This window comes from Conger conger, chromosome 12 (assembly GCF_963514075.1).
Source record: "Conger conger chromosome 12, fConCon1.1, whole genome shotgun sequence".
NCBI lineage: Eukaryota > Metazoa > Chordata > Actinopteri > Anguilliformes > Congridae > Conger > Conger conger.
Genome location: NC_083771.1, coordinates 30,453,699 through 30,481,638, shown reverse-complemented (window position 1 = coordinate 30,481,638; position 27,940 = coordinate 30,453,699). Strand labels below are relative to the sequence as shown.

At 44.7% G+C, this 27,940-nt stretch overlaps 1 protein-coding gene across 1 annotated transcript; it reads left to right on the top strand.

The window, feature by feature from the left end:
- Positions 1–1,322: 1,322 nt before the first annotated feature.
- Positions 1,323–27,176, top strand: aebp1a (AE binding protein 1a). Its single transcript, XM_061263187.1, has 20 exons — positions 1,323–2,104; positions 7,565–7,843; positions 8,485–8,559; positions 9,310–9,372; positions 9,523–9,588; positions 10,417–10,476; positions 11,168–11,227; positions 14,377–14,457; positions 16,309–16,418; positions 17,620–17,759; positions 18,265–18,349; positions 18,828–18,972; positions 19,631–19,710; positions 20,246–20,369; positions 21,116–21,312; positions 21,739–21,918; positions 22,503–22,896; positions 23,833–23,972; positions 24,832–24,931; positions 25,670–27,176. The coding sequence occupies exons 1-20, from the start codon at positions 1,825–1,827 to the stop codon at positions 26,251–26,253; spliced, it is 3,243 nt and encodes a 1,080-aa protein (XP_061119171.1). The 5' UTR covers positions 1,323–1,824; the 3' UTR covers positions 26,254–27,176.
- The last annotated feature ends 764 nt before the right edge of the window (positions 27,177–27,940 follow it).

Here is a 27,940-nt window from a genome sequence, read left to right as displayed (position 1 = left end):
ACACCGGGATTCGAACCACCAAAACCTTGCGGGTCCCAGTCATGTACCTTAACCACTATGCTACAGACCTGTCCTCTGCTTACATGCTGGTGAGACAACAACAGAAAGCACTGTCTATTCCTAATGGGAGAAAATACGGCAGAAACTAAGAGACTAAAAGCCAAAAGCCCACATTTGCACATGGTCACCATTAACAGTGCTGTAAATGCGGGTGAGTAATTACACAGGAGCAGATCTGCCTTTCACAGCCCTTCTTAACCTCTGCTGGGTTGTGTGGCATGCCCCCCATAAGACTCCAGTCTTTATGTGTTCAGTCAACAGCTGCCAACCGCTTCATATGTAGCATGCAGGATGGATAACCTGTACACCTAGACAAACATTATGTTAACCATCAAATAAAATATGGTAATATCATTGTATCTATTTTTTTACCTTTTAAAAAAAGTGGGGTGGGGGTGCTTTAAATCCTTTATGTGTGGTATGTATATATGCTTGTTTTGAGACCGGGTTTACATTTTCTCATGCAACGTCCGTAAACGCACTTTGTGCTATTGGCATGTAAGACATGGTCACAGAGACCTGTGCACATTGGGTTTTACAGTTCCCTGAAAGGAAGGAAAAGGGAAGTTTGAATATATCACAGCCTTCTCTAAATTATTCTTCAGGTGCAGTTTCTTTCTTCAAAATGTGAGGGGATTTCAAAATTTGGCTTGTGACTTTTTTCATTTTACAGGGGAGAGATAGATAGATAGATAGATAGATAGATCGCGTGGGAGAGAAAGAGGGAGAGAGAGAAAGAGTAAAACAGCTTTCCTTCTGAGAGGACAGACCACAATGCTTTCTGGAAAATTACTCCCATCCCTCTAGCTTTCTGGAAAATTACTGTCCTTCTAAATCTAAGGAAAGGGGCAAAAAAGAAAGAAAAAAAATCTGCCCTTTGACTGATGTTGAAGTCTTTCCTTTTCTCCTTCCTGTTTGGACTCGAGAACATTAGTAGGAACTTTGTGTGTGTGTGTGTGTGTGTTAGGGTGACAGCAGTTCAAACATTGTCAAAGCTACACCCCTCCTCTTCCTCTCTCTGTTCTATCTCTCTCTCTCTCTCTCCCGCCTTCCCTCCCTCTCCCTGTCCATCCCAGTCTCCTCCTCTGGAATGTGACGATTCCTGGAGGGCCTCCCCCTCCAGGACGGGCAGCGGAGGGGGATTGCAAGCGAGGGAGAATCTGGGGAGACAGCGGGACAATTAAAGCTGCTGATATCTGAGGGGAAGGGGAGGAGGGAGCGGGCTGACGGGCGGACGGGGGTGTCAGTTTTCTTTTTGATCCCCGAAGCGAGGTGCCGCCACCACCGCTGCTACTTCAGAGCGAGCCCGGAACATTCCGCCCTCTCTCTGGCGCAGACGGACCGGAGGACGCACTTCTGCGCTTCACAGCGGATCTGTACACCTGTTTACTGTTTTTTTACTCGTTTACTCAACCCAGAGAAAACTTTTGCTCTCTTCTTTTTTACTCCTTCGAGACTGGTGTCGGTGATTTGTCAACACCAACTTTAAGCCTATGTGCAGAACTGCTCTGAGGGCTTGTGTGTCATTCTCTTAAAGGTTCCTTCTCCGTTGCTATACTTCAGGACTGCAGGGATTCAAACCAACTGTGGAATTTGTCATTCAATCTTTGAGGACCGGAATTGCATTTTGGATTTGCTTTTTCCAAGGGTGTGAGCCAAGAAAACCTTTCCAGATTTAAGAAAAAGCAGGAATTAAATTTAAAACAGCTGCCTCAGTCAGACAGGTTCCCTGTGGAGGAGAGCCGTGTTTGAGCGCGGGAGAAGATGAAGAGCAGTTTAGCGGTGCTGTGCGCTGCTCCCCTCCTGCTGCTGCTGTGGTGCGCGCTAGCATGCGCCGACGACAAGGGCTCCAAAACCGCGCTGGCGGGCCCCGGGGCCACGGGGGCCCGGGTAAGGCAGGGCAGGGGCCCTGCGCCGCGACGGAGAGAGGAGGAGCCGCAGGAGGGTCGGAAGGAAGAGGGGCTCATGGATGATCCCAGCGTAGAAGGAGCTACAGCCAAGCCTAAACCAAAGGTGAAGAAGTCCCCAGAGGAGGTGTTAGCAGGTAAAAACCTGAGCCAGAAGACTTCGACATAATGTATGCAGCTGAAGCAAAATAAAACGCTCTTGTGTATAGAGTAGAAGGAATGTAGATGGAGAACGGGCATATTGCCCCGTGGTCATACTGTGTGAGTGGGGAAATGACAGGCATATGCCAGTGATGGTACCCCCAGGGAGGGAGGGATGCAGTTGGCTTTGTGTCATTGCCCTCTGGTCAATTGGGAATATCTGATACATTGAATGTGTAGCTCAACTGGTGGTCTGCTGACTGCAAAAGCAAATGCCTAAATAGATAATTACATAAAACAAAATAGCACGTAATTGCATGCATTCTCTTGAGTTGCCCGAAGATAGCGCTGAAGAGAGAAATAGCAAAAAGTAGGCATTCCAAAACCATGAAAATAAAAGCTTAAAGGAATAAACATTTAAAAGAAAATACACTATCTCTACAGCTATTGATACAGGGTCACTGGCTACGAAATGGGTGGAAGCGTAGTTCAATAGTCTTAAGGTTAAGGTTGCAGGTTTTGATTCCTAGGTGCTCAGCCTGAATTGCTTCAGTATATCCATCTGAATAAATGTTTCTATGTAAAATGCAATGTATTGGATAAGAGTGTCTGATAACTTCCTGTAATGCAGTGTAATGACCCATTTCTTAGGAAGGTTTTCTCTAGAGTAGGCTGATGGAGGGAGGGAAGAGTTCAGCAGTGTACGTAGGAGTAAACACAGAGATAAGCAGGAGGCATCCTCTTTCCTATACACCACCCCCTCCTCGTTCTGCCTCTCTCCAGTCGCAGTGAAGCTGCAGAGCTCTCTGCGGTCAAACACGTGCAGGAAAGTCAGGCAAAGAGGACAGAAAATTTTGGGTTAAAGTTCCTCCCGCCCGTCTGCGTGTTCCTGAAAGCCCCTGATTTAAGATGCCTTTTGGACCCACGATATGATTAGTGCTTCATAACCGCGTCTTTCTCCACCAGTGTGTTTTTCTTGCCTTTTTTCCCCACAGAGATGTTTTTAATAGTGGAACATTTGTGAGGTTTTCCCCTTTTTTCATCTCAGTGGAAAAGTCCTGCATGGCTCAATGGTTGACTAAAGACCAGAAAGGTTTAGTTGTCAGTCTGGGCATTTTAGTGAGTAAAATTTCTGAGGGCCTGATGAGTTTATCTTCAGCAAACATCTGTGGAATTGGGTCGGTCTCTAGGGTCAGATCTTCTGAGATTTCTGAAACGATGCAATTGTAACAATTACTCTTCTTTGGAGATCATACTAGAAGTTATGTGTTTTAATGGAATCTGAAATGACATGAAATTCTTCAGTGAAGTACTGCATTACAAGTTGGCCTTCTTCTTTGAAAACATTTCATTACCCTTTCTATTCTTTTTGACTGATTAAGTCAGTCAACTATTGTACAATAGAAAAAAAAGTAATCAACCCTGGTTCTGAGCACCACAGGGTGTGCTTCACTGATTAACAGTTAACAGTTAACTCGCTGGTTTCTTGCACCTGAACTAGTTGCAATTTTAAAGTTGAATACAAAGACCAGCAGAAACTGGTCACCCCTGCTACAGAAATAAAATGCTTAAAATTTAGGAGAATTGTTGTCACATGTGTGCTTATGTGGGTGTGTGTGTGTGTGTGTTTTTTTTTGTTGTTTTTTTTGCAGATGGTTCTCATTAGAACATCATCAAGTAAGATGTTTATGAGCAATTATAGCAATTAGTACAGCGTTGGCTGCTGTAATTATCCTCTGCAATGCATGCAAACGGGAGAGCAGCTTCCTTCACTGCAGCGTCTGCTGTTTTGCTCTTTATCGTCAGAACCCAGCTGTGATTCATTGCTTGTTAATTAAAAGAACTTGAGGGATGCAGAGCCTGGTGCATTGTGCATGAAGGTTACAATAAGTCCCTGGATGAGCAACATGAAACAAGATTTGTGCTGCCTCCGAGAACTAATGTCCTTAGCTGTTGCGATGTTTCTGGGCTGGCAAATTCACTACGGTTAATTAGAACTCAAGGGAAGAAAAAGTTTCCATGAAAATAAAGTCCCCTCACACAGTCCCCCCCCCCCTCTCTCTCTCTCACACACACACACACACACACACATACACACGTAAAAGCCCGACATGAATCATTTATGTCATTAATCACACACAGCTATGGAAAATGGAAAAGGCTGAAGCTGCAAAATTTTGGAAAACCACAAAATCCTGTATTTGTGGAGGAATCAGGCAGGAAGCAGAGGGAGAGACAGAATGGCAAGTTTCAGCCCGAGTGTTATAAATATTGAGCAATGCTATAGAATACGCATGGAACCCACTGGAATGTCTCAGTCTAGGTCTACAGGGGGGGGGGAAGACAGTTTTGTTTTTCTAATGCAATGATAATGGATGTGGCACCAATTCACCTCTCCAGATAGCTCCAAAGTGAGTCATGTGGTACGAGACGAGTTCACTCTGGGGCGCGAGTCAGCATGGCGGCCCGGATACATCTCTGAGTGGACTTAGTGACCCTGGATGGGACCCTGTTCCCCAAAATGAAGGGGAACAGAGGGCTGATATATCTGTAGCTGAGAACCATCCGAGAGTGAAAGCATGTGTGGATGTGCCACAGGGGCAGCTGAGTTCATGGACACCGAGGCGTGTTGAGATGATGTTGTTTGGTTGCGGGGGAAGGGTACTTGTGAATGTGAGGTTATTTTTGGACAAGGGCTTTTTTGGGTTGATGTTATCTTTTGGTAAAGTTATGTTTTGGCTAAGATTGTATTTTTGTGAGGTTGTGTTAGGGTGCGATTGTGTTTAAGGTCATGTTTAGGTGAGATTGTATTTTGGTTAGATTGTGTTTGGGTGAGGTTGTGTTTAAGGACACATTTGGGTGAGGTTGTATTTTTGTTAGATTGTGTTTGGGTGAGGTTGTGTTTCAGGTCATGTTTGGTTAAGGTTGCATTTTGGTTAGATTGTGTTTGGGTGCGATTGTGTTTAAGGCCACGTTTGGGTGAGATTGTATTTTGGTTATATTGTATTTTGGTGAGGTTGCGTTTCAGGCCAGCGCATGCCACACCCCCACACCTACCCTTGGTTCAGCATATGTCCCACAAAACGGCTGCATGTGTCCTGATGTTATGTCTGGGTGAGGTGAAGCTGGCTTGAGGCAGTAGAAGATTAATGTCTGCTCTTTCAGAGTGCTGTGGTTGCTCATCTGAAGAGCCCTCCAGCAGGCAAACACACCAGCATCCAGCCTCAGCTCTATCACTTTCCCCCCACTGTTAAGAGTAAGGAAGAGCTTGTTTCACAGATTAAACTTAGTCCTGGACTAAATCGAGTCGTACGCAGAATCACCATTCACAATTGCATTTAGTCCAGGACTAGGCATAATCTGTGTCTGTGAAACTGGCACTAAATGTGTTAAACAAATTCTTTTTCATGCATTTAAGAATGTATAATAGGCCTATATTAATTATTCACATGTGACTTCACTGCCATGGAAGCCCACTATAACTTCACTTCAGCTATAGCAGACACATTTTGCCGTGTTTAGCATAATAAAATATGCTAGACGAGAATTTAACACGCCTCAAAACAAATCAAATTGAAATGAAGTCAGAACCAGACTGGAAGTTTTTGCTGTGTACCCAGGCTGAAGTCATTTGTTTTGCTCTGGTCTTTCGCCCACTTATTTAAAAAAGGGGAATTCATTCTAACCTCTATGGCTCTTTGTCCATAACTTTGAGCAAAACATGTAAGCAACTGTTAAATGTCTCGTACCACAATTCCTGCAAAATATTTACCTGCCAAACTTGTCATAATGCATAAAAACTGTAAAGAAGAAGTTTAAATACAAAGTAATTCTACTCATACTGTCCCTGTACCGAACACATACAAGCTTTGACCATTACATACAAATTAACACTTCATGTTTTTTCTCTTTAAAACTCCAATAGACCATAAATTCAACACACAAATTAAACCCAAACGTGTCTCCATCTATTTGTCATCTCACAAACAACACACAGCATCTCCCCTAACTGCCAATCTGAGTTGTTCTTGAGTGCCATCCAGGCCTACAATGGCCTGTGCTGCAGCTGGGGTTTGGCAGATCCTGCTAGGCCTTTGGCTCCAGCAAGGACATGGCTCCTCTTTCCCCAGAGAGCATGTGCATTTTAGCTACACAGGCTTTCCTATCATTCAAATAACATATTTAAATGAGAAATTCTGTGTGCCATTGAATCAAGATATGATCTAGACACATGTATCTAACACAGCTGAGTCTAGCTAGATAGCACATTTCTCATTTGTTTAATTAATTATTGATGTCTGTTTCTATCTGGCACTTCTCAGGTGTGATTTACAAGGCTTCCATAGTGACAAAAAATATATTTTTGCCATAAGAACAGTAAGAAAAAGGTCACATAAGCGAGACATTGAACAAGCTGTCATAAAGCGTCAAACTATAAAAGAGAGATACGCATAAAACCAATGTGCCCTGTCTTGCACATGCTAAGTAGCTCAAAATATCTGTGTGCTCCAGCTCCTCATATTCTTCAGGTTAGTCTTTTTTAAAGTTGCCCTGATAAGGAATTGTTTTTATACGAGTGTCCCAATGATCGAACACTGACATAGGCTGGCCTAAAGTGCATCTGGTGCTACTGTGCTGTTCTTCTATGCTGTTCTTCCTGTGTGTACATGTGTGGTAGTGGTAACTCAGTTCTGACTGTGTTTATAAGTGTCCATTAGGGATAATATGAACTCTGCTCGAGTTCAAAGTGCTCCATATATCATAGTTGGTTTTCTACTGAAATCATTTCAGTATACCTAATTGATCCATAAGTTAGTACACCATAACATAGTGCAATGTGGAGATTGGGGACAATTTCTTTATTAATGGGCTCAAGGGGCATTGCCTGGTCTAATAAACTGTAAGTCATTTTGGATAAAAGCAAAAAATCAGCTAAATAACAATGATTATTATTAATTATTTGATAGCAATAACTATATTTATCCATACATACATGGAGACACAGGGGTCCGTTTTTCTGAGAGTTCAACAGCCATGATCGACTATACCCTCAAGGGGAAGTTTCTAGAGCCAGACAAGGCTTGCCGTCTTTGACCTCTGCTCTTCCAGAGTGTTCAGAATCTTTTCAGAATGTTTGATTGGGCTGGTCTGTGACCTGCAGCCAGTTCTGTTCCACAGGAGACAGGTAAATCATGATGTATTGTTTGGATTGGTCAATGCTGCACACAGCTCAGTCTTTCAGATAGATTCTCAGGGAGATCTTCCTCAATAGTCATTGATTCCCTTGATTCACAGATTTTTCAGGTTTATCTAAGTCATTTTGAGCTATTTTTGAATGATGAATGTGTTTTTCCTGTTGTTCATTTCATAACCCCCCCACCCCATTCCCGCACCCCTCCTCACCCACTCCTTCCCCTCTGCCCCCAACCCCACACCCCACCCTGACTGATCCCCAGCCAAGGCCAAGAAAGCGGCAGAGAGGGAGGCCAAAGCAAAGAAGCAGAAAGCCCCCAAGCCCACCAAGAAACCAAAGCCCCCAAAGCCCACCAAAAAACCCAAGCCACCGAAACCGACCAAAAAACCAAAGGCCCCAAAGACCACCAAGGCACCCAAGAAGGTGACTGAGAAACCAAAGGTGGATCAGGTGACCAAGCAGAAGGAGGAGCCCCCTACCAGGCAGACTAGCCTGGAGGAGGAGGAGGAGAGGCTTCTAATCGAGCTTGGCTGGGGCGGCCGTATGTACAACCGCTTCAACAACATCCACCCCTACACCCTATACTATACCCTGTAACTCTTTACAACCTCCAACTATACACTAGTCAACTACCTCCACCTGGCATACACCCTCATCCTCCTGTACTCTTACCCATTACCCCATCATGCTCCACTCCCTCCATGTCTATACACCTCTCCTTTCTATCTGTCTACACTGCAAAAAGTCTGTCTTTACACAGTCTTAAGTATTTTCTCTCCTCAAGCATATAAGTATTTGCTTATTTTAAGATGCAGTTTGTTTAACAAGTGACATTTTCTAATCCCATTGGCAAATCCTGAAATTGTATCACCTCATTGGCAATATTTTTGTCTTACTGAGCAAAACAATTATAGAGATAAAATTTTAGTCTAAATATAAGGGTAAAATACATGTTGAGATTGACATTGTTTTGGCTTTTGCTGTCATCCACCCCCATATATTTTCCATATAATTTATGCCCAGTTGAAACACCAACACCTTCCAAACCAATAACCTCTGCAGACAGACTTCAGGGGATACAGGAATCAGCAATTATTTACATGTGAACCTGTTAACAGGCTTCATGGGGCTGCAATCCCAAAGCCTTTCAGCGTGTGTGACATAATTGCTTTGTCTCCATAGTGATTCCCACAGTTGCACAAAAAGAACCAGAGAAGAAACCCATGTATCCAGAGAAGCCATTTTACCCCGAGCCAGGTAAGTGACTAAAAGTTATATAACAGTTATAATATGCTGAAGTAGATACTCCCTAAATTTTAGTGACATGGTCTTGATGTAATGTCAGCTAAATTGATAAATTTCTTGCCAGGTGTATCTTCAATTTTTCTTACGAAGGGACGTTCCCCACATCTGAGATCACCCAGTCAGAAATGACTGTGAAATGACTGTAGGGTACAGGTGGAACACAATTACAATACTACACTTTCTGATCATGGAGGAACCTGTTCAGGCAAACATTGAAACCTATTTCAAATACATATGTATGGAGGAGAGAAGCATACCTTGTGAAACTCAGATGGCACGCTTGCGGTTCCAGCCCTGTGCACATCTTTGATACTTAAGACGCATGTTTCCTGGGCAGAATGTGTCATATCTGTGCCTCAAAATTGGCACAAAAAGCTTAGTAAATCTGGCCCTAAGAGCTTACTGGATATAGGAGCTACAGTCCGGTGCTCCACATCCTAAAGCAGTGGTGGAATGGTAAGGTGGAATATCAGGCTATAATGCTGTTCTGACCAGTGCCGCCCTCAGGACATTATTATAGTTACTAAATTAGCAACATATGGCGCCAAAAATGAATAAATCAGTGGTGGAGCTGGTGCAAATCACAATTGAATGCCTAATTTGACTTTCCTGAATACAAAAGCTGCAGGACCAAACACGTTTGTTTGGGCCGTCATTATTGTGCATGCTTCTGCTGTTCAGACCTTCTTGTTTGTTTTGCAGTGGAGCCAACTGAACCAGGGAAAAAGTTGAAACCTGATGAACATGACTACTGGGAAGAAAAATGTGTGTTTGAAAATATATTCCCCTCTTGGGGCAGTTCACCCAAAAATAGAATTAAAGCATGTTTTATCTGAGCATGCAATGAGTATCCATGGTGCTGCAAGACAAAGGCTACGCAGTCATTTCACAGTGTCCCATTTCCCTTTCCCACAGTGCCAGAACCCTTCCCTGATTACAAGGAGGCCTTCCCCACAAAGAACTGGCGCCCCCCTGGCCCAGGTGAGTGGCATTGTGGATAAGGGGTAGCAGGGCGGTCATTATGGCATGGTGATTGGGTTTGGCTTGTCTCTTGGAAATTCATAACGTGAAGGAAGGTTTCACATTGAATTGTGTGCTAACCTCATGGATTGCAGGCAGCTTTCTAACTGGGATTACAAAACCTGTTCACGAACCAAGTGAAAGCATGGTTTGGGGGCTGAGTTGGTGGCTGCAGTGCTCCAAGGCCACATTTTAGGGGAATTTTTGGCCCCCCAGGAGATTAGCTGGGCGGTCTCTTCAAGCTCACAGTGTCACTATGCTGATGGGAAGAACTGAGCATGTAATCATGCAGAGGGCAGCTGACAGCAACACAGCTGGAGTCACTGAGGGGGGCTGGAATTAAAGCCACACTCTAATTCCATTATAGCGTTAGAATGAAAGCATTGGACTGAGCCAAACCCTATTGGAAACTGCTGTATATGTATTTTGGTAACTGTATGACACTCAGCATAAATAAATTACTGGGGGTCTGAGGAGAGAGGCTTCTGCAGGCCGCAAATGGTGGGAGGGAAATGCAGAGTCACTCTGGCAATGTGGTTAGTGAGTGTTATTTACACTGGAGAATATACAAACTTTCAAATGAAGTCTTTCAGAATGAACCGTTATGAACTATTGCTGAACAACTGAGGGCTGGTGTTTGGCCCTTGCTATGCCAAATTTAATATATTTATAAGTCTCTATTCAAATATGATTGTAGTGTGGTGCAGCACTGTATGGAGTATCTACAAAGTGAATGGCTACATATCAATCTACAATTAATGTTAACACTGATTTTTTGGTTTGATATAGTGGGGACAACAGCTCCACCATATATTGGGCCATGGTATGAAGAATATGACTATGGTGACAGTATGTATCTCACTCCCTGTATCCATACTAAAGCAAACACACAAACACATGCATGTGCACACACACACACACATGCAGACACACACACACATGCATACACACAAACACATGCACATACACACATTAACACACATACAGATAGCAAGCGACTCTGGCCCGGATCTGCAGTTCTGCACCAAACCTAGTCCAAAGCCAGCACTGCACAGATCCAGCCAGGAGGGAAGCTATGTGTATAATTATATATAAATATCAACATTGACTAATTTGTTGGGATTAATATGAAAATCAATTCAATTTCAATAATAAATCATGGTAAATGGTAAACACTTATATAGCGCTTTTATCCAAAGCACTGTACAATTGATGCTTCTCCATTCACCCATTCATACACACTCACACACCAACGGCGATTGGCTGCCATGCAAGGCCCTGACCAGCTCGTCAGGAGCATTTGGGGGTTAGGTGTCTTGCTCAGGGACACTTCGACACCGCCCGGGCGGGGGATTGAACCGGCAACCCTCCGACTGCCAGACGACTGCTCTTACTGCCTGAGCCATGTCGCCCCCATCATAAACATAAAAATCAAAGGTGCAATTGTAGATACATGCTGAGGTTGAATTACACCATGCATGGCATGTGTTCTGAACATTCTGTGTCTGTACACGGACTAATCAGAGCTCTGTTTCCCCAGTCGCTGAAAAGAAGCTTGAGGAAGAGAGAGAAAAGGCAAGGAAAGAGAAGGAGGAAAGAGGTATGTATCCTTTATTTATTATTCAAACATATTAAAAACATGGGTTGGACCATCTTGCACTGTGTTCTGTACTACTTAAAAAATTTTCACATTTGGAGGGGGCTGTGGATTGACCGTGGTTTATTATTCAATAATGCACTGAATGTTTGCAGGGGTGTAATGTTGTGATAAAGCCACTTACAGTTCTGATGAGCTGCATCTGTTTTATGAATTCAAAGGTACACAGCCCACTTCTTTTTCACAAACTCAGTCTGGCAAGCTAGCTTTGATGATTGCTGAACTGCGTTTGTGCAGAAAAGCAATCGTTTGTCAAAGTCAAGGGCAAACATTGTGTGAATCCAAGCTTACTGTACGACTATCTTAAGCAGCCTCACAGTGTGCCTGATAGATCTATCTACTTATCTATTAATTTATTTAACTTTATCTGAATGGGTGAATCCCCTTCTCGCATCAAATCAACATTGGTAAGGAAAACGTTAAATAAAAGAAAATGGTCAGCAGTTGGGATTTCTCCCCACGCTGGACCCACATCTCACAGCAATGCAAAGTGTGAGCTACACTGTTTGGACTTGGACAGAGAACAAAAGTAAAAACACTATCAAATAGGGGGAAATAATTACAGTGCGTTACACCGACTGAGGAGTCAGAGGCCAGGGTGAACGCGCAGGAATGTTGGCGGATGAAAACATTTTAAAAGCTGCAGGAGAGGGAGGGATGAAAGAAAGGGGGAGGAGAAGGAAGGGAGGAAGGCAGGCTGACAGGGGGATGAGAGGGAGAAAGAGGTAAAGAGGGAATACAGGATGTGTTTTAAAGATGATGATTTGTGTTTGTGTGTTTGTGTGTGTGTGTCTGTTTTTGCGTGTGTGTGTTTGTGTGTGTGTGTTTCTGTGTGTGTGAGTGTGTGTGTGTGTGTGTGTGTATGCTTACGTATGTGTGAGGAAGAGGAGGAGATATGGGCGGCCTGTAGCATAGTGGTTAAGGTACATGAGTGAGGGAGGGAGAGTAAATGAGGGAGAGAGGGAATGAGGGAGGCCAGGCTATGCTTGAGAGAGGATTGAGAGAGAGTATATTGTGTTATAAGTAATATAACACAATAATTGCTTTGGCAATACGAAAGCTGATTTGAATTGAATTGAGTAAGATTGAGAGACTCGGCTTTTAAAGTTTCTTTACTAAATATACAAAGAACTCTTGCAGAATAAGAGATAGAGTGTATTTGTGTGTGTATGCATGTGATAGAAAGTGTATGTGTGTATGTGACAGAGAGCAAGAAAAACAGAGAGAGTGCATATTTCTGTGTGTGTATGAGACAGAGAGAGAGAGAAAGAGAGCGAGAGGGAGAGTGTATGTGTGTGTGACAGAGAGAGAGATAGACAGAGAGTGTATTTTTATGTGTGTGTGAGAGAGAAAGTACATGTGTGTGAGAGAGACAGAGAGAAAGAAAGTGAGAGTGAGAGAGAGAGAGAGAGAAATTCATGAAAACAACAGCTGGTGCCACGTGTTGCTTCCCCATATCGCTGTGTTAGAGGCAGGTAGCACACTCCCCCTCTCCCTCACTATCGCACTGAGCTCCCCTCGTGGAGCCCAGAGCAGGCCCCGTCGTTGGGATACTCCATTCCTTCAGCGTGATGCACGGGAAATGAGGTCAGAGACCATACACCGCCAAACACAGTCCAGATCTGCATGTGCCTGCCAGATGCAACATCTTTTGCAGCACGTGAAATGGTATACGCAGACTGAAATATATCACTGACGTGCAGCGAGTACCGTATGTCATGAACAATCCCTCCCTTTCTTTTGAAGACTGTTATCGGATCATACTGCTGACTCTCAGTGCTCAGTCCATATGGTGAAGAGTCTGGGTTTGTTTCCTCATCAGCCACAAACACACTTCTCCTTCATTACATTACATTGCATATTATTATATTATGTTACATGGAATAATGTACAGTGTTTACAGTCTGCTGTGTGTTTACTGGGCAGTTGAACAGTTCAGTTCAAGAATGATCCCAAGCTATTCTCTACTGTTGAGTGAGCTCAAAGAAACACCCAAACCAAATTCTGTTTAACAGCAGATTTGCCTCTTTTTTTCTTGTTTTTTTGCCATTTTGCTGCGTGCAAAAATAACTGCTCTATATTCCTCAGCTCAGAAATAGTAAGATTCAAAAGGAGCTTTAACATTTCAGATGGCTGCCATAAAGTGCCACAGAGCAGCTTAGCGAAGGTTTGTTATTATACTTTTTATTGTGCTTGGATCTGAATAGTCCAGTACTGTCAAACGGCCAAATCTGACATGAATACCTAAATATTGAAAAACATCATGCTCCTCGAAATGCGTTTCACACAGTAGCTCTGAAAAACTCTCCCTCAGTGTTCCCTTGTTAGACAGAAGAAATGACTGAATGAGTGAATGATGGGTGTCAATTAATTCTCCCCCTCCCCCTCACACATACACATAAACACACACAGACACACGTACACACACACACACTCCTCTTTCAAACACATTCTGTATTCCCTCCTTACTTTTTCTCTCCCATATCCTCTTCTCACCCCTCATTCTCACTGCAGGGCTCTTGATAATTGCACATATTTTTTTCACAGGTTTTTCACAAACGTTTCACAGGTGCAAAAGCATCTTAATCCTTTTGTGGATAGCCCTATAGCCTAGATGCTGAATCTCTTTTTCCAATGAATTCATTACCTGGCATGAACTAATTAATCTATTGAATGCTACTACTACTACTACTACTACTACTACTACTACTACTAATAATAATAATAATATAATAATAATAATAATAATAGTAATAATAATAATGCATCTTATTTTTATAGTGGTTTTCAAAGTACTGAAACAATGCAATGAAAATACCAGTGCATCACAATGAAATGAAGGAAGTGTGAGGCGTGCACAATGGGGATAGTCCTATTAAACTAGTTTAAAATAACTAAACATGGCTTATAAACGTAAACCAAAAGTCAAAGTAAATGAACGGAGCTGATGAATTATCAAATTAAAGGCTGTTTAATAACCAAGTCTGCATATACTGTATATGAAGCTAAGAGAGGGTTAAGTGAAAGCTTCTCACTCGCAGCTGTGCCTGAACACGTGGACTCACATATTTACCTCATGTTGCTTTTTACAGCGGAGAAACAGAGGAAGATGTGGGAGGAGGAGGAGGCGAAGGCCAGAGAGAAGCAGACTCCCGTCTACACAGAGCCAAAGAGTAAGAGCCAAGCCTTTCATCGTCTGTCGGCACCAAAAACCCCCTCTGGAGAGACATAACGACGTGTCTGAAACCTGCATCACGACGTTCAAAGCAACGTATCGATTTAGGGTTTTAAAGGCCTCCATCCTGTTTTTCCTCCTGAATTGAAATGCCTGATGTTTTGTGTTGGGTTGTGATGGGTTTTCAATAGTAGGCCTGCAATCGCCCCCATCCTCCCCCACCCATGGACCTTTACTGTACAAAATGCCTTTGAGCCTGAATGTGAGTTAAACACCCTTGTTTTGACCCATTCCATTGTCATATCATCCTCCATTAATCTGGGAGAGCGTCGACTCTCACATGTCCACAGGACCATGTGCTGTACAGCCATTGGATGGAGGACTAAGCTGAATGCACAGCCTGCACAGGTAGACTTCAGGCATGCAATCGCCCAAAGAGGCCTTGCTCTTCGAGGCAGAGATTATTAATACCAGCCTCTGAATTCTGCTGCGATGGCACACACACAATATGCTTCACAGTCTCTGACCTCTCCTTCTCGATAGCCGCACGCATATTCCTGAACGGACTCTGAGTCACCAAGCCTTCGCTGCAGAAATGCTCTGTTGTTCGCGGGCTGTGCTGTGTATTCCAACTGGAAACAAGAAGGAAATCACTGAGACATCCTTCAGGGGGTTGGCTTGGAAGAGGTGCTAATTCTCTGCAGACCCATCATTGATCCTGGATTCTTGGTGACGCAGCAGCTGCGTTTCGTGAAGATAGCATCTGAAGGGAGCCGTCTCGCTATATTTGCAATTCACAATTTATATGCATTTAGCAGAGGCTTTTTGCCAAACAGCTTACAGAATCGCATTTATCATGGTTAGACAACCACAAATAAAGCTTGAGGTTAGTAACATGATCAGTGTGACAGTCGAGACAAATAAAGAGAATGGTTTGGTTTAAAAGAAATAACATTAATTAAGGTCTGAAAAGGAAATGCTGGACTGGACTGAGGAATGTGGAAAACAGGCCTGTTTCAGCAGCTCTGAGACAGAAAGCAGGATGGTTTTCATTTGGTTCCCTCTCCGTAGGCATGTCCAGTACCATGTGAGTCCACTGGGCTTCTGCTGCACATTTAGACTGGCTGATTGGGCCAATGATGTGACCTCTCCTTCCCATGAGGGGAAGAAAACAGAGCTAGGAAGAGATGAGAAGAAAGAAAGCTGTGTGAGAGAGAGAGAGAGAGAGAGAGAGTGTTGTATATGATGGTCAGTGACACAGCTGAGGTTTGGCTGGGCCTGCTCCATCTTTGGCTCCAGTGAAGAATTGGCTCCTCTTTCCCCCAGAACTTGTCAGCCGTCCACGGTGGAAGTAAACACTATAAAACCAAACACAACTTAACATCCAGAATATTCTCAGCTACTCTGAAAAGCTTTGGATATCTATTAGACCCGTTTTTCTGCCTTAATGTGCCCCTATAAACACAGAGAATGATGTGCAGAGAAACTGAAGAGTCATGGCTGAGCAGAACAACTCACCCGCAGGAACATATGAGTCTCATTACAGCTTTTGTCTTGTGCCCTTTGAAATGACTTTTTTACATGTTGAGTAAGCCAGTAAACATTGCATTTGTGAAAGCTGAGCACAGCAACATTCCCTACCTTCATAATTATAACCAGATGCACCCATCTCCCGCCCCCCCAAAGATGTTAAAATACTAGCTTGTGGATGGCTCATTCGGTTAAGGCATTGCGCTGTTTTGAATGGGTGAACCTTGGGGTCAGAATTGAACATTCTCAGTCCCACACTGGAAAGTTGAAAATAGTTATGATGGTTATATAGGTCTAACAGTGCTCTCACCTGCTCCAGAGTGCCCCCCTCTGGGAATGGAGTCTCACCGGGTGGAGAACGACCAGCTTCTCGCCTCCTCCATGTCCCACCATGGCCTTGGCCCACAGCGAGGACGCCTGAATTTGCAGGTGCACAGCCACGCTCATATACATAGTGCACAGCTACACGCACATACACAGGCTCATACAACCAGGCCCAGCCACACTATACACACAGCCACACCTCCTCTCAGCCAAACACACACTACACTACACATCCACACCTCTCAGCCAAACAAGCACTACACTATACTACACTACATTACACTACACACACAACCACACCTCCTGTCAGCCAAACACACACTACACTACACTACACACACAGCCACACCTCCTCTCAGCCAAACACACACTACACTACACATCCACACCTCTCAGCCAAACAAGCACTACACTATACTACACTACATTGCACTACACACACAGCCACACCTCCTCTCAGCCAAACAAACACTACACTACACAGCCATGACCACACATTCAACCAAAACAACTATGTGGAACAAACGCCTAGACACATGCCTAGAAAACATGCTGCACACTCTTGTTGCCTAGATACAGGTTACGCCATTCACTCACAGATTATAGGAAATTTATTGTAACGGGATAAAGCCCTTAAGAGGTATCCTCTCGTTTTCGAGGGTAAGACAGAGTAAGACAGATATCACATCAATGAAAGTGTCAACGAACCTCTTCATCCATCCATCCATTATCTTAACCCGCTTATCCTGAACAGGGTCGCAGGGGGGCTGGAGCCTATCCCAGCATACATTGGGCGAAGGCAGGAATACACCCTGGACAGGTTGCCAGTCCATCGCAGGGCACACACACCATTAACTCACACACTCATACCCACGGGCAATTTAGAATCAGCCTAACCTGCATGTCTTTGGACTGTGGGAGGAAACCGGAGTACCCAGAGGAAACCCATGCAGACAGGGGGAGAACATTCAAACTCCACACAGAGAGGCCCTGGCCGACCGGGATTCGAATACAGGACCTCCTTGCTGGGAGGCGGCAGTGCTACCCACTGCACCATCCGTGCCGCCTACCTCTTCATCCAATTTTATTTAAAACTGTTTAGCTGCCAGGGCTAAAAACAGATATACCAAAAAATACTTGGCAGCCAGTTAAAGATTCTATATGGATCAGTTTTTGGTTACTGGCAAAGGGAGCAGGACGTTGCCGTTTTTGTGAAGCCAGTCCATCTGGTCTTTGTCATTGGCCTTACACTTGAGACATCTCAGCAGCTCCCGCTGAGACTGATTCAACGTGGAATTGTCCGCAGGGTTCGGACGACGATGACGACATATACGGGGGAGGCTGGTGTGCAGACACCGAGGAGAAGGACCACTGGATCGAAGTGGACGCCCGTCGGGAGGTGCAGTACACTGGGGTCATTACCCAGGGCAGGGACTCCCAAATGCAGTAAGGAACTCCCTGTTCCCCTCTATTCAGTACAGCAAACAGTGCGGGCCATCCGATGCAATTTTCAAAGTTGTGTGAATGAATGTGCAATAATAATAAGAATGATGGGAAATGCTTTACATTTATATAGTGCCTTTGAGGACCAGAAAGCACTTTACAGTGAAGGGACTGAGGAAGGAGAATACTGAAAATATGCTGCTGCAGTAGCCTATCCACTTATAGGTTTGATGTGTTGTGTGTTCAGAGATGCTCTTCTGCATACCACTGTTGTAATGTGTGGTTGTTTGCGTTACTGTCACCCTCCTGTCAGCTTTGATCAGTCTAGCCCTTCTCTGACCTCTCTCATTAACAATGCGTCTCTGCCCACAGAACTGCTGCTCGCTGGATGTTTTTTGTTTTTCCCACCAGAGACTGTTGTGTATGAGATCAGCAGTTTCTGAGATACTTACATTGATCATGCTTTTGCGTCTGTGACACACCTTCTGCCTGTCTCTGTTTGATCCAGTGATGATTTCGTCACCTCCTACTTTGTGGCCTTCAGTAACGACAGTCGTGATTGGACAGTTCTCCATGATGGATATGCTGAGTGGGTGAGTATACAGAAGGAGCACCCAGTCATTACAAGGGCATATTCCATGACTTTCAATCTAAGGAAATATACTGTATAGCACACACCCCAGTGATTTATCAGCTGCATAACAAACAACAAAAGTCCTTTACTTCTCTTGCCTTGTGCGTTTTTAATGCACATACCTTTGCCTTGCCATTAGATGTATTCATGGAATGAATTAGTAATTGTCAAATAAACAAACATTGTTTTTTACAATCCGCAAGTTAAAATACAGCCACTGCTGCCAAATAAATGGAACTTGTTAGGACACTCCTGAATTGACTCACTCCTGAGGACTTTTCATTTTGTTTTTTACTTTTTAATGTGCATGTACTGTAGCAGCAAAAGGAATATCTTAATAAAGTTTTGAAAAATGATCATACTTGCAATCACATTGCTTTGGGGTTCCACTGCACCCCCTCCCCCTCCCCCTCCGTGCTCCTGCCTTCCCCCCACAGCTGTTCTTCGGCAATGTGGACAAGGACACACCCGTGATGTCGCAGTTCGCAGAGCCCATGGTGGCGCGCTACATGCGCATCCTGCCGCAGAGCTGGAACGGGAGCCTGTGCATGAGGCTGGAGTTCATGGCCTGCCAGCTGCCCAGTGAGGCCCTCACACACACACACACACACACTCGACACACACACACACACACACACACACCTAACACACACAGACACACACACACACGCACACCCGACCCACACACACACACACACACACCTAACACACACAGACACACACACACACACACACACACACAGATACACACACACACACACACACACCCGACACACACACACACACCTAACACACACACACACACACACACACAGATGCACACACACACACACACACACACACACACAGATACAAACACACACACAGATACACACACACACACACACACACACACACACATACCTGACACACACCCACCAACAATCTGGACACACACCTGCTATAGCTTTTAATTCATAAGAGAATGAATATCCATATCCAGTGGCCTGTACTCAATCAGCATTGTATTAACTTGGCCTGAACTTTACCTCACAATTATCATTCCCTTTCATTTTCACAAAAGCAGTCAGGGTATTTAATGTACTACTTATATAATGTCATGACAAGACATGGACAATAATACAATGAATTGTGCGTGTATATTTACATAGATTTAATAGTTTTGCATGGATGACTAGAATTTGAGATCTTATATTTGACCCTAAAATTACCCACCCACCCTGTGCTCCTATCCCTGCAGGCCACTTTCAGAGTGAGAACGAGGTCACACCCATTGATGATTTAGACTTCAGACACCACAACTACAAGGAGATGAGACACGTGAGTGAGACAGAGCCAAGAGTGTAGGGAATGTGTAGCATGATGCATTGTGGGATCTGAGTTCGTAACTCAGGGATTGCAGGCTCTCTTGAGGGGCATTGCTGTTGCACACTTGAGCAAGGCACTTAACTAGATTTGCTTCAGTAACACATCTCTAAATAGATTGCATTTGAAAGAAAATCATAAGCTACCAGCTATGTTTCTCAGAGTAACAGTATCTGCTACGAGTGTCTGATTTCGTCTGAGACGGCCTGGCTTTTGTCCTTGCCCAGCACTGAAACGTCAGCTTTTGTTTTTGACCTCAGCCCCTTCCCTATCATTCTAATGTTCAAATTCAATCTAATTAAGTCATAGTTAGTGTGAATTTGTATGCATATTTGAGGATGAAGAAATTGTGAAATTAAAGAATACAGTTCATTTTTCGAATGCACATCAGGGTATGGGGCTCTGTGGTGATTGAAGGGGTCAGGGTTGCTGAAATTCAGTCACAGACGGGACTACCCTAACCCTCACCCCCAATGTCTGAACACCCCAGCTGATGAAAGTGGTCAATGAGGAGTGTCCCAACATCACCAGAATTTACAACATCGGCAAGAGCTTCCAGGGCCTGAAGATCTACGCCATGGAAATCTCTGACAACCCAGGAGAGCACGAGACAGGTGGCTGTGTGTCATTAGCCTATTCACTCGTGTTCAACCTTCACTCCTATTTCAGTTAATCTGAGATGGTTTCTGAGTGATGTTCTAATTCAAATAAGCTTTATTGGCATGACTTACATACATACATACATACAGTACTGTGCAGAAGTCTTAGGCACCCTAGACTTTATAATATATATGTTTATATATATATATATATATATATATATATTTATGTTTTGTGTGTGTTAGTATAAAATAACATATTTGAGATTTCCAAAAGATTTAATTTTACATTTTATTATTTAATTAAAAAAATTAACATATTACTGTAAGCAATTGACTACTTTTTACATAAAAACTTGATCAAGGCTGTCTGAGATCAGAAGCAAGGACCCAACCAAAGTCTGCAGAAGAAGTTCTCCAACATGCTCCTGCTGATTGTCTTATAGAACTGCAGGGCAGCGTTGGCTATCTCAGAGAAGTGATGCAGTTTTAATGGTGGTGGTCACAAAAAATATTGATTTGATTCAGTTTTTAAATATTCTTCCAAATTACTCAAATGTAATGTAAATTGTATAGTACGTTTATTTAGGACCTTTTATTTAATTATTTTTTGAAAGAATCTTATCTGTACAGAATGTTATACAGGTACCTAAGACTTCTGCACAGTACTGTATTGCCAAAGCATGATACAAAAATGAAATGAAATGATAACAATAATAGTCATTGAATAAACTGAGTGATGTTTCTCCCCCCCCCGCCAGGCGAGCCGGAGTTCCGCTACACGGCCGGTCTCCACGGAAACGAAGCCTTGGGGCGGGAGCTGGTGCTGATGCTCATGCAGTTCCTGTGTAAGGAGTACAACGACGACAACCCCAGAGTGCGCCGCCTAGTGAACGGAGTGCGCATACACCTGGTGCCCTCGCTCAACCCCGACGCCTACGAGCTGGCCTACGAGATGGTCAGGGAGCCTCTCCTGTCTGTCTATCCAAAATCACTGTGTGTGTGTGTGTGTGTTTTGTGTTCGTTTGTGTGTGTGTGTGTGTGTGTTTGTGCTCATTTGTATGTGTGTGTGTGTGTGTGCGTGTGTGTGAGTGCACGTGTGGGGGTGTGCATGTGTGTTTGTGCTTGTTCGTGTATGTGTGGTTGTGCATGGGTGTGCATGTGTGTGTGTGCATGAGTGCATGCTTGGAAATATTTGTGTGCATGTGTATATCCATATGATTGTGCATTATTTGCGTTTTGTATTGTAGCATGCATATGTGTACTGCTGTGAGTGTACATTTTTGTGTATGAGCCTCCATATGTATCTATGAGTATTTGTGTGTGTGTGTGTATGTGTGTGTGTGTGTGTTTGTGTTAACCTCAAACCTTTTTTGTTCACTAGGGTTCTGAAATGGGGAACTGGGCCTTAGGCCACTGGACAGAAGAAGGATACGACATATTCGAGAACTTTCCTGATCTCAACAGCATCCTGTGGGGGGCAGAGGACCGAGGCTGGGTCCCACGCATTGTGCCCAATCACCACATTCCCATCCCAGAGAACTTCCTGTCGCCAAACAGCTCGGTGAGTCAGCCCACACCGGGGGAAAATATGAAGACATTTTGGCTTTCTGTGCAAAGTTCCAGTGGTCAGGTATGGAGTGTTGTCAGCAGATAGTGACAGTGTTAGAGGGAAATGCTTACTTAAAGCTGCCCAAAATGGCTGGAAATTGTATAATGATGGGTGTGTCACTATGAAAGAGACTTTTCTTTTGACCAGTCCAGTAAACCACACTCGCAGACCTCGTGGCTCAGCCTGTCTTCACGTTACATTTTCTGGCCAATTTTTACGATGATTCGGCCCAAACAATTATTCACAGATCTATTTCAAACCATTTTCCGGTTAGCTGCTGTGGAATATCTTTCATGGAGAGAGAAATAAACATTTGTTGCGTACTCTGTTTTCAGAGAAATGAGCAAGCTGAAATTTACTTTGGTTTTAAAAATAATAGTAATTTATATAATTATATATTAACATTTATATGTATATTTATAATTACCAAATAGCAGAGCATTTAAAAATATGGTATGAATGCATGTAATATGCTTAGACACGGGACTTAGTTTTGGGTGCGTGCGCTTGTGCGCCTCTCTGTGTATGCGTCACAGGTTGCCGTGGAGACCAGAGCCATCATCTCCTGGATGGAGAGGAACCCCTTCGTGCTGGGGGCCAACCTGCAGGGGGGGGAGAAGGTGGTGGCGTACCCCTTCGACATGCAGCGGCCGGCCAGGGTGGCTCCGGAGGCGCGGGGGGGTCGGCGCAGGGGCCGGCTGGGCGAGGACGACGAGGAGCTGAACGAGGAGACGTGGGCGCGCCTGCAGTGGCACAACCAGGGCGAGCTGCGCGAGACGCCCGACGACGCCATGTTCCGCTGGCTGGGCATGTCCTACGCCTTCAGCCACCTCACCATGACCGAGACCTACCGCGGCGGCTGCCACACCGACGACCTCACCGGCGGCCAGGGCGTCATCAACCGCGCCGGCTGGAAGCCCGTCGTGGGCAGTGAGTTCACACAGGGTGGCATCGAGGTTCTGGGAGGGTGGGCGGTCTGTAGCGTAGTGGTTAAGGTGCATGACTGGGACATGCAAGGTCGGTGGTTCGATCCCTGGTATAGCCAGGATAAGGCCCGCACAGCCGTCGGGCCCTTGAGCAAGGCCCTTAACCCTGCATTGCTCCAGGGGAGGATTGTCTCCTGCCGTGTCTAATAAAACTGTAAATTGCTCTGGATAAGAGCATCTGCTAAATTACATTAATGTAATGTAATGTAAATGGGTTTGGGTTTCCAACCCTGGCTAGTCCTGCTAATTCCCTGGAAAGATTTTGGTTGCTAACCCTGTTAATGGACTCAACTGGGCAGCTCATCCTTCTAATGCACGTGTGACAATACCATTGACCAGACCATTGGCTCATCATTTACCTACAGGCTAGAACAAGGGTGGGCAAGGAGGGCCTTTTTCTGGATTTTATGCAGATGTCTACATTCTGCCATTTTAGCTAAATTGGTTGATTAGCTCATGAATGGCTGCTGGATTGTTCTTGTGCACATTAAACCAGCATTGGTGTATACAGCTAGTTAGCGAACTGAGCCTGGGAAATTGGTGGAAACAAAAATCTGCGAACACACATTAGGCCTAAAGGACTAGAGTTGTCCACCCTTGGTTGATTCCGTCCTGGGTTTGATCACCCCCAGTCTCATCCTCCAGTGCAAGGTCCAAACTTTTCTAAAATGGGCAGGTGGGTGCAGGTTTTTGTTTTAGCCAGCACCAAGACCCCTGGTTTTACTTGAAGACCACGATTAGTTCATTGGTTGTGCTGGGCTCAAATAAAAACCTGTTCCCACATCGGTACCTAACCCTGCTCTAGTGCACGACTTGACAAGCTGTTCCATAAACTGCAGACTCAGAAAAGCTAAACTTTTTTGGTATCGTTAACCCGCAGGCATGAATGACTTCAGTTACCTGCACACCAACTGCTTTGAGCTGTCCATCTTCGTGGGCTGTGACAAGTTCCCACACGAGAGCGAGCTGGCGCTGGAGTGGGAGAACAACCGCGAGGCCCTGCTGGGCTTCATCGAGCAGGTGGGCGGACATCAGCACTCTCTCACCCACCCGCCCCTTTTAATATTCGCTCAACTGTGATGTACACTCTCTGAGCACTTTATTTAACATTTTGACTTTATTACACCTACTTATTCGTGCGATTATCTAATCAGCCAATTGAGTGGCAGCAGTGCAATGCATACAATCATGTAGATATGGGTCAGGAGCTTCAGTTAATGTTCACAACAACCATCAGAATGGGGAAAAAATGGGATCTAAGTGACTGACTGTGGAATGCTTGTTGGTGGCAGGTGATTTGAGTATCTCAGATCTGTTGATCTTCTAGGATTTTCACGCAGACTAGCCTCTAGAGTTTGAAAAGAATTGTGCAAAAAAATCCAGTGAGCAGTAGTTCTGCAGACAGAAATGCCTTGAGACATCAGGGGAGAATGGCCAGACTGATCAAAGCTGACAGGAAGGTGACAGTAATGCAAATAACCACGCATTACAACAGTGGTATGCAGAAGAGAATCTCTGAACACACAACGCAGCATAACTCTAATTGGATAGGCTACAGCAGTAGAAGTCTAAAAAAGAAGTATATAGAATAAATACCTAATAAAGTGCTCTGTGAGTGTATTTCCACCATGGAAAGAAAATGAGCCACTCTTGTATTATTCACTTTGTTCAAAGATCCTTTAAAATCCAGGCACTCTGTTTACATCCTATTGTGCTGAATAGATGTAATATCTGAAGGAAAAGACCACGGACGCAGTACTCATATCATCTCCATACTCGTATAAACATAAGGAAATGTGCATGCAGGCACCAGGCAGTGTGAATGAGGTGTTGTGTGTGCTCATGGCTCATCATGAGGATATCTCACTTCCCCTGCCAGGTGCATCGTGGGATCAAAGGTGTGGTGAGGGACATCGATGGGAACCCCATCGCCAATGCCACCGTAGCTGTGGAAGGAATCAAGCACGACGTCAAAACTGGTGAGCGCTCCCTGGTGTTGCCTCTATATCAGCACCAGCTACCAGACAGTTTTCACATCTGACAGCCATTACATTAATGGCATTTGGCAGACACTCTTATCCAGAGCGACGTACAGTTGATTAGACTAAGCAGGAGACAATCCTCCCCTGGAGCAATGCAGGGTTAAGGGCCTTGCTCAAGGGCCCAACGGCTGTGTGAATCTTATTGCGGCTACACCGGGGATGCTATGCCCCAAATTGGAATGGCCAATCATCTGCAACGGTAGCTGTATTCATGTATAAACCCTTGTGCCGATTTGGGAGAATTTCTCCTTCAAAACACGTGGTGTTGCCAACTGTTTCTTTTCACTCAGCAAGCCACAGTGAAGCTCACATATTCGAGTGGACCTGGAATAAGACCGTTTAGATATAGGTGCATGTAAATGCATAACCGAATGAATGCTCGCAAACCCTGGGCGATGCAAACTGTGTGTCTCCCTATGAAGCTACTGGCTACAGTCAGCACTGGCAGTCTGGAATTGATTCACAGCTGTGAGGCTCATCCATGCACCAGGGCATGGAATGGAGCCATCCAGCAATCATATCATATAGTAAATCTGACAAATTTACAAATTGATGATGAACTTGTGGCCTATGCCTGGTGCATAACCAATGCTGGTAATGGGACGCACTGCTGTGACTGAGGGGTGACTGACATAAGGCGGCTTGCTCACGGTGAACTGCCTCTGTGCTCCACAGCTGCCACGGGCGATTACTGGCGCCTGCTGAACCCTGGGGAGTACCGGGTGACGGTGCGGGCGGAGGGCTACACGCCCCAGGCCCGGCTCTGCATGGTGGGCTACGAGGCGGGGGCCACGTCCTGCAGCTTCAGCCTCACCAAGTCCAACTGGGACCGCATCCGGCAGATCATGGCTCTCAACGGGAAGAGGCCGATCCGACTGATCCCCCAGAACCGGGGCGCCGGCGCCGGCGCCGGCACTGGCACCGGCAATGCTAATGGCGTCGGGGTGAGGACAGGCATCAGCCTCACTCCCCGTCAGGCCCGGCTTCGCCGCCTGAGGATCATGCGTCTTCGGCAGCAGAGGCTGAGGGCCAACCTCACCACCACCCCACCGACGACCACCATCCCCACCACCACCCCCACCACCACGCCCCTCCCGACCACCACCATGGGCGAACTCCTGCCTGAGACCACCACCTCCTGGTACGATGCTTGGTTCCCCGTGGAGGACCCCCTGGCCCCCAATGGCGACACCTTTCTCCCTGAAACAGCACCCACGCAGGACTACAACATTGAGATCAACGTAGACGATTATTATTGAGTACTCCCAGCAAAACAGCACGCATTCACGTAGATCAGCGAGTCTCAAAATGGCTGCCTGAAATGTCTTATAAGGTGTTCTGTCACCATCATCTTTGAGCTAAAAACAGCCCTTTTCCTGCCTGTCTACACACATGCGAGCACAAAGTTACCTTAAAGAGCGCATAGATACAACTCTTCCTTTCTGCTGCGCAGAATAGTGATAATGTACTTCCTAAGGCAGCCATCATCAAATCTGGACCTCAAATCCAAATCTGGCCCTGGTTTTCTTTACACCCAGGCCATTCGCTGAACAATTAATTTGCTACTGATCGGCTAGACTGCCTTCACACCTGACTCCCAGGTAAAGGGAGGGTGGAAATGCAGCAGTTCTCGGACCTCGAGGGTCGTGATTTGATGATCCCTGTCCTCAGGTTTTAGATGGTGGCAAAAGTCTGCCTCTGAAGGACATAAGGGAAGCTGACTTTTTAAAGAAGTTTAACAGTGTAGTGTAGTTTTTAAACACAAACACAGCAGAGCTGATCGAGGGCCCAGAAACAAATAAACTGATAAAAAGGAACTCTTGAAATCAATTGGAAAACCCAGTTTGATATGAAAATATACTGGAAAATCAACTCAACGAAAAAAACAAAAATCTAATTTAAATGGAAATGCATCACTTTTCTTGCTTCAAATGACTTCTCAGTTGTATTCCTTTAGGTAAGAAATGCTTGAACTACCAAAGATGACAATAGAAGTGTTATTTTAATAAATAGAACAGCAGTCATTTATTTTATTTACCCTTTTCTCTTGGTGTATTGTTAGAAAAAACTAACAAGGACAGACATCTCAAAAGGAAAAAAGTAATAACACACTAACACTTGTTTTCTCTGCAGTCACAAAATGGTTGGTTACAATAAAACATTCTGAAAGTTCTAAGAAGAATGTCGTAATTCATGAAATAAAGGCTTGTTTTTGGTTAAGTCTGAAATACACATTACACCAGGGATCTCAAACTCCAGTCCTGGGGGGGGGGGGGGGGGCGCAGTGTCTGCATGATTTCACGGTTTCCTTTCAATCAAACGGCCAATTTAAGCTTCGGAAACCAGATGTGTGAGCTCTTTAGCCAATCGATGACTTTAGCACTTAAGCCTTGAAACATGCTAAAAAAAAGTGGAAACACATTAAATGCAGAAGACCTCACTGACACAGACTTTAGACAAAGAGCTTCTGAGACACTAGATTAGGGCCAGAGCTAGCGTGATGATTCACAGACAAAAAATATGCACATTGCGACGCCACATTAAGCACCCTGACAAGGCAGGCCCTCGTTAATGGTGGAGGATACATCAGAGAAGGGTTCTGTCGAGACATTCGTATCACAGCTATATCAAAAGTACTTTGCAAAAAAAAAAACTAAAGCAAAACAAGTTTCAGTTTTGCAGAGGCCCCCTCTGGTCAATCACAAGAATGCAGTCTGCCTGTACAAGCTGGACGTAAAGCGTCCTGGGGGAATATGAAGGAACAGACTTGAACTCGTATTTTGGAAGAGATGGTGTGTGCTCATCAGCGCTCTTTTGAACTGACAGAGGATGTTGCAGGGATGAGGACCAACACACACAAACTGGGCATCCAAAATGGGGGAAGACAGGGGTAAAAAAAAAAGGGTCAACATGCTCATTTATTTGCTCCAATGCTTGGTAATACAA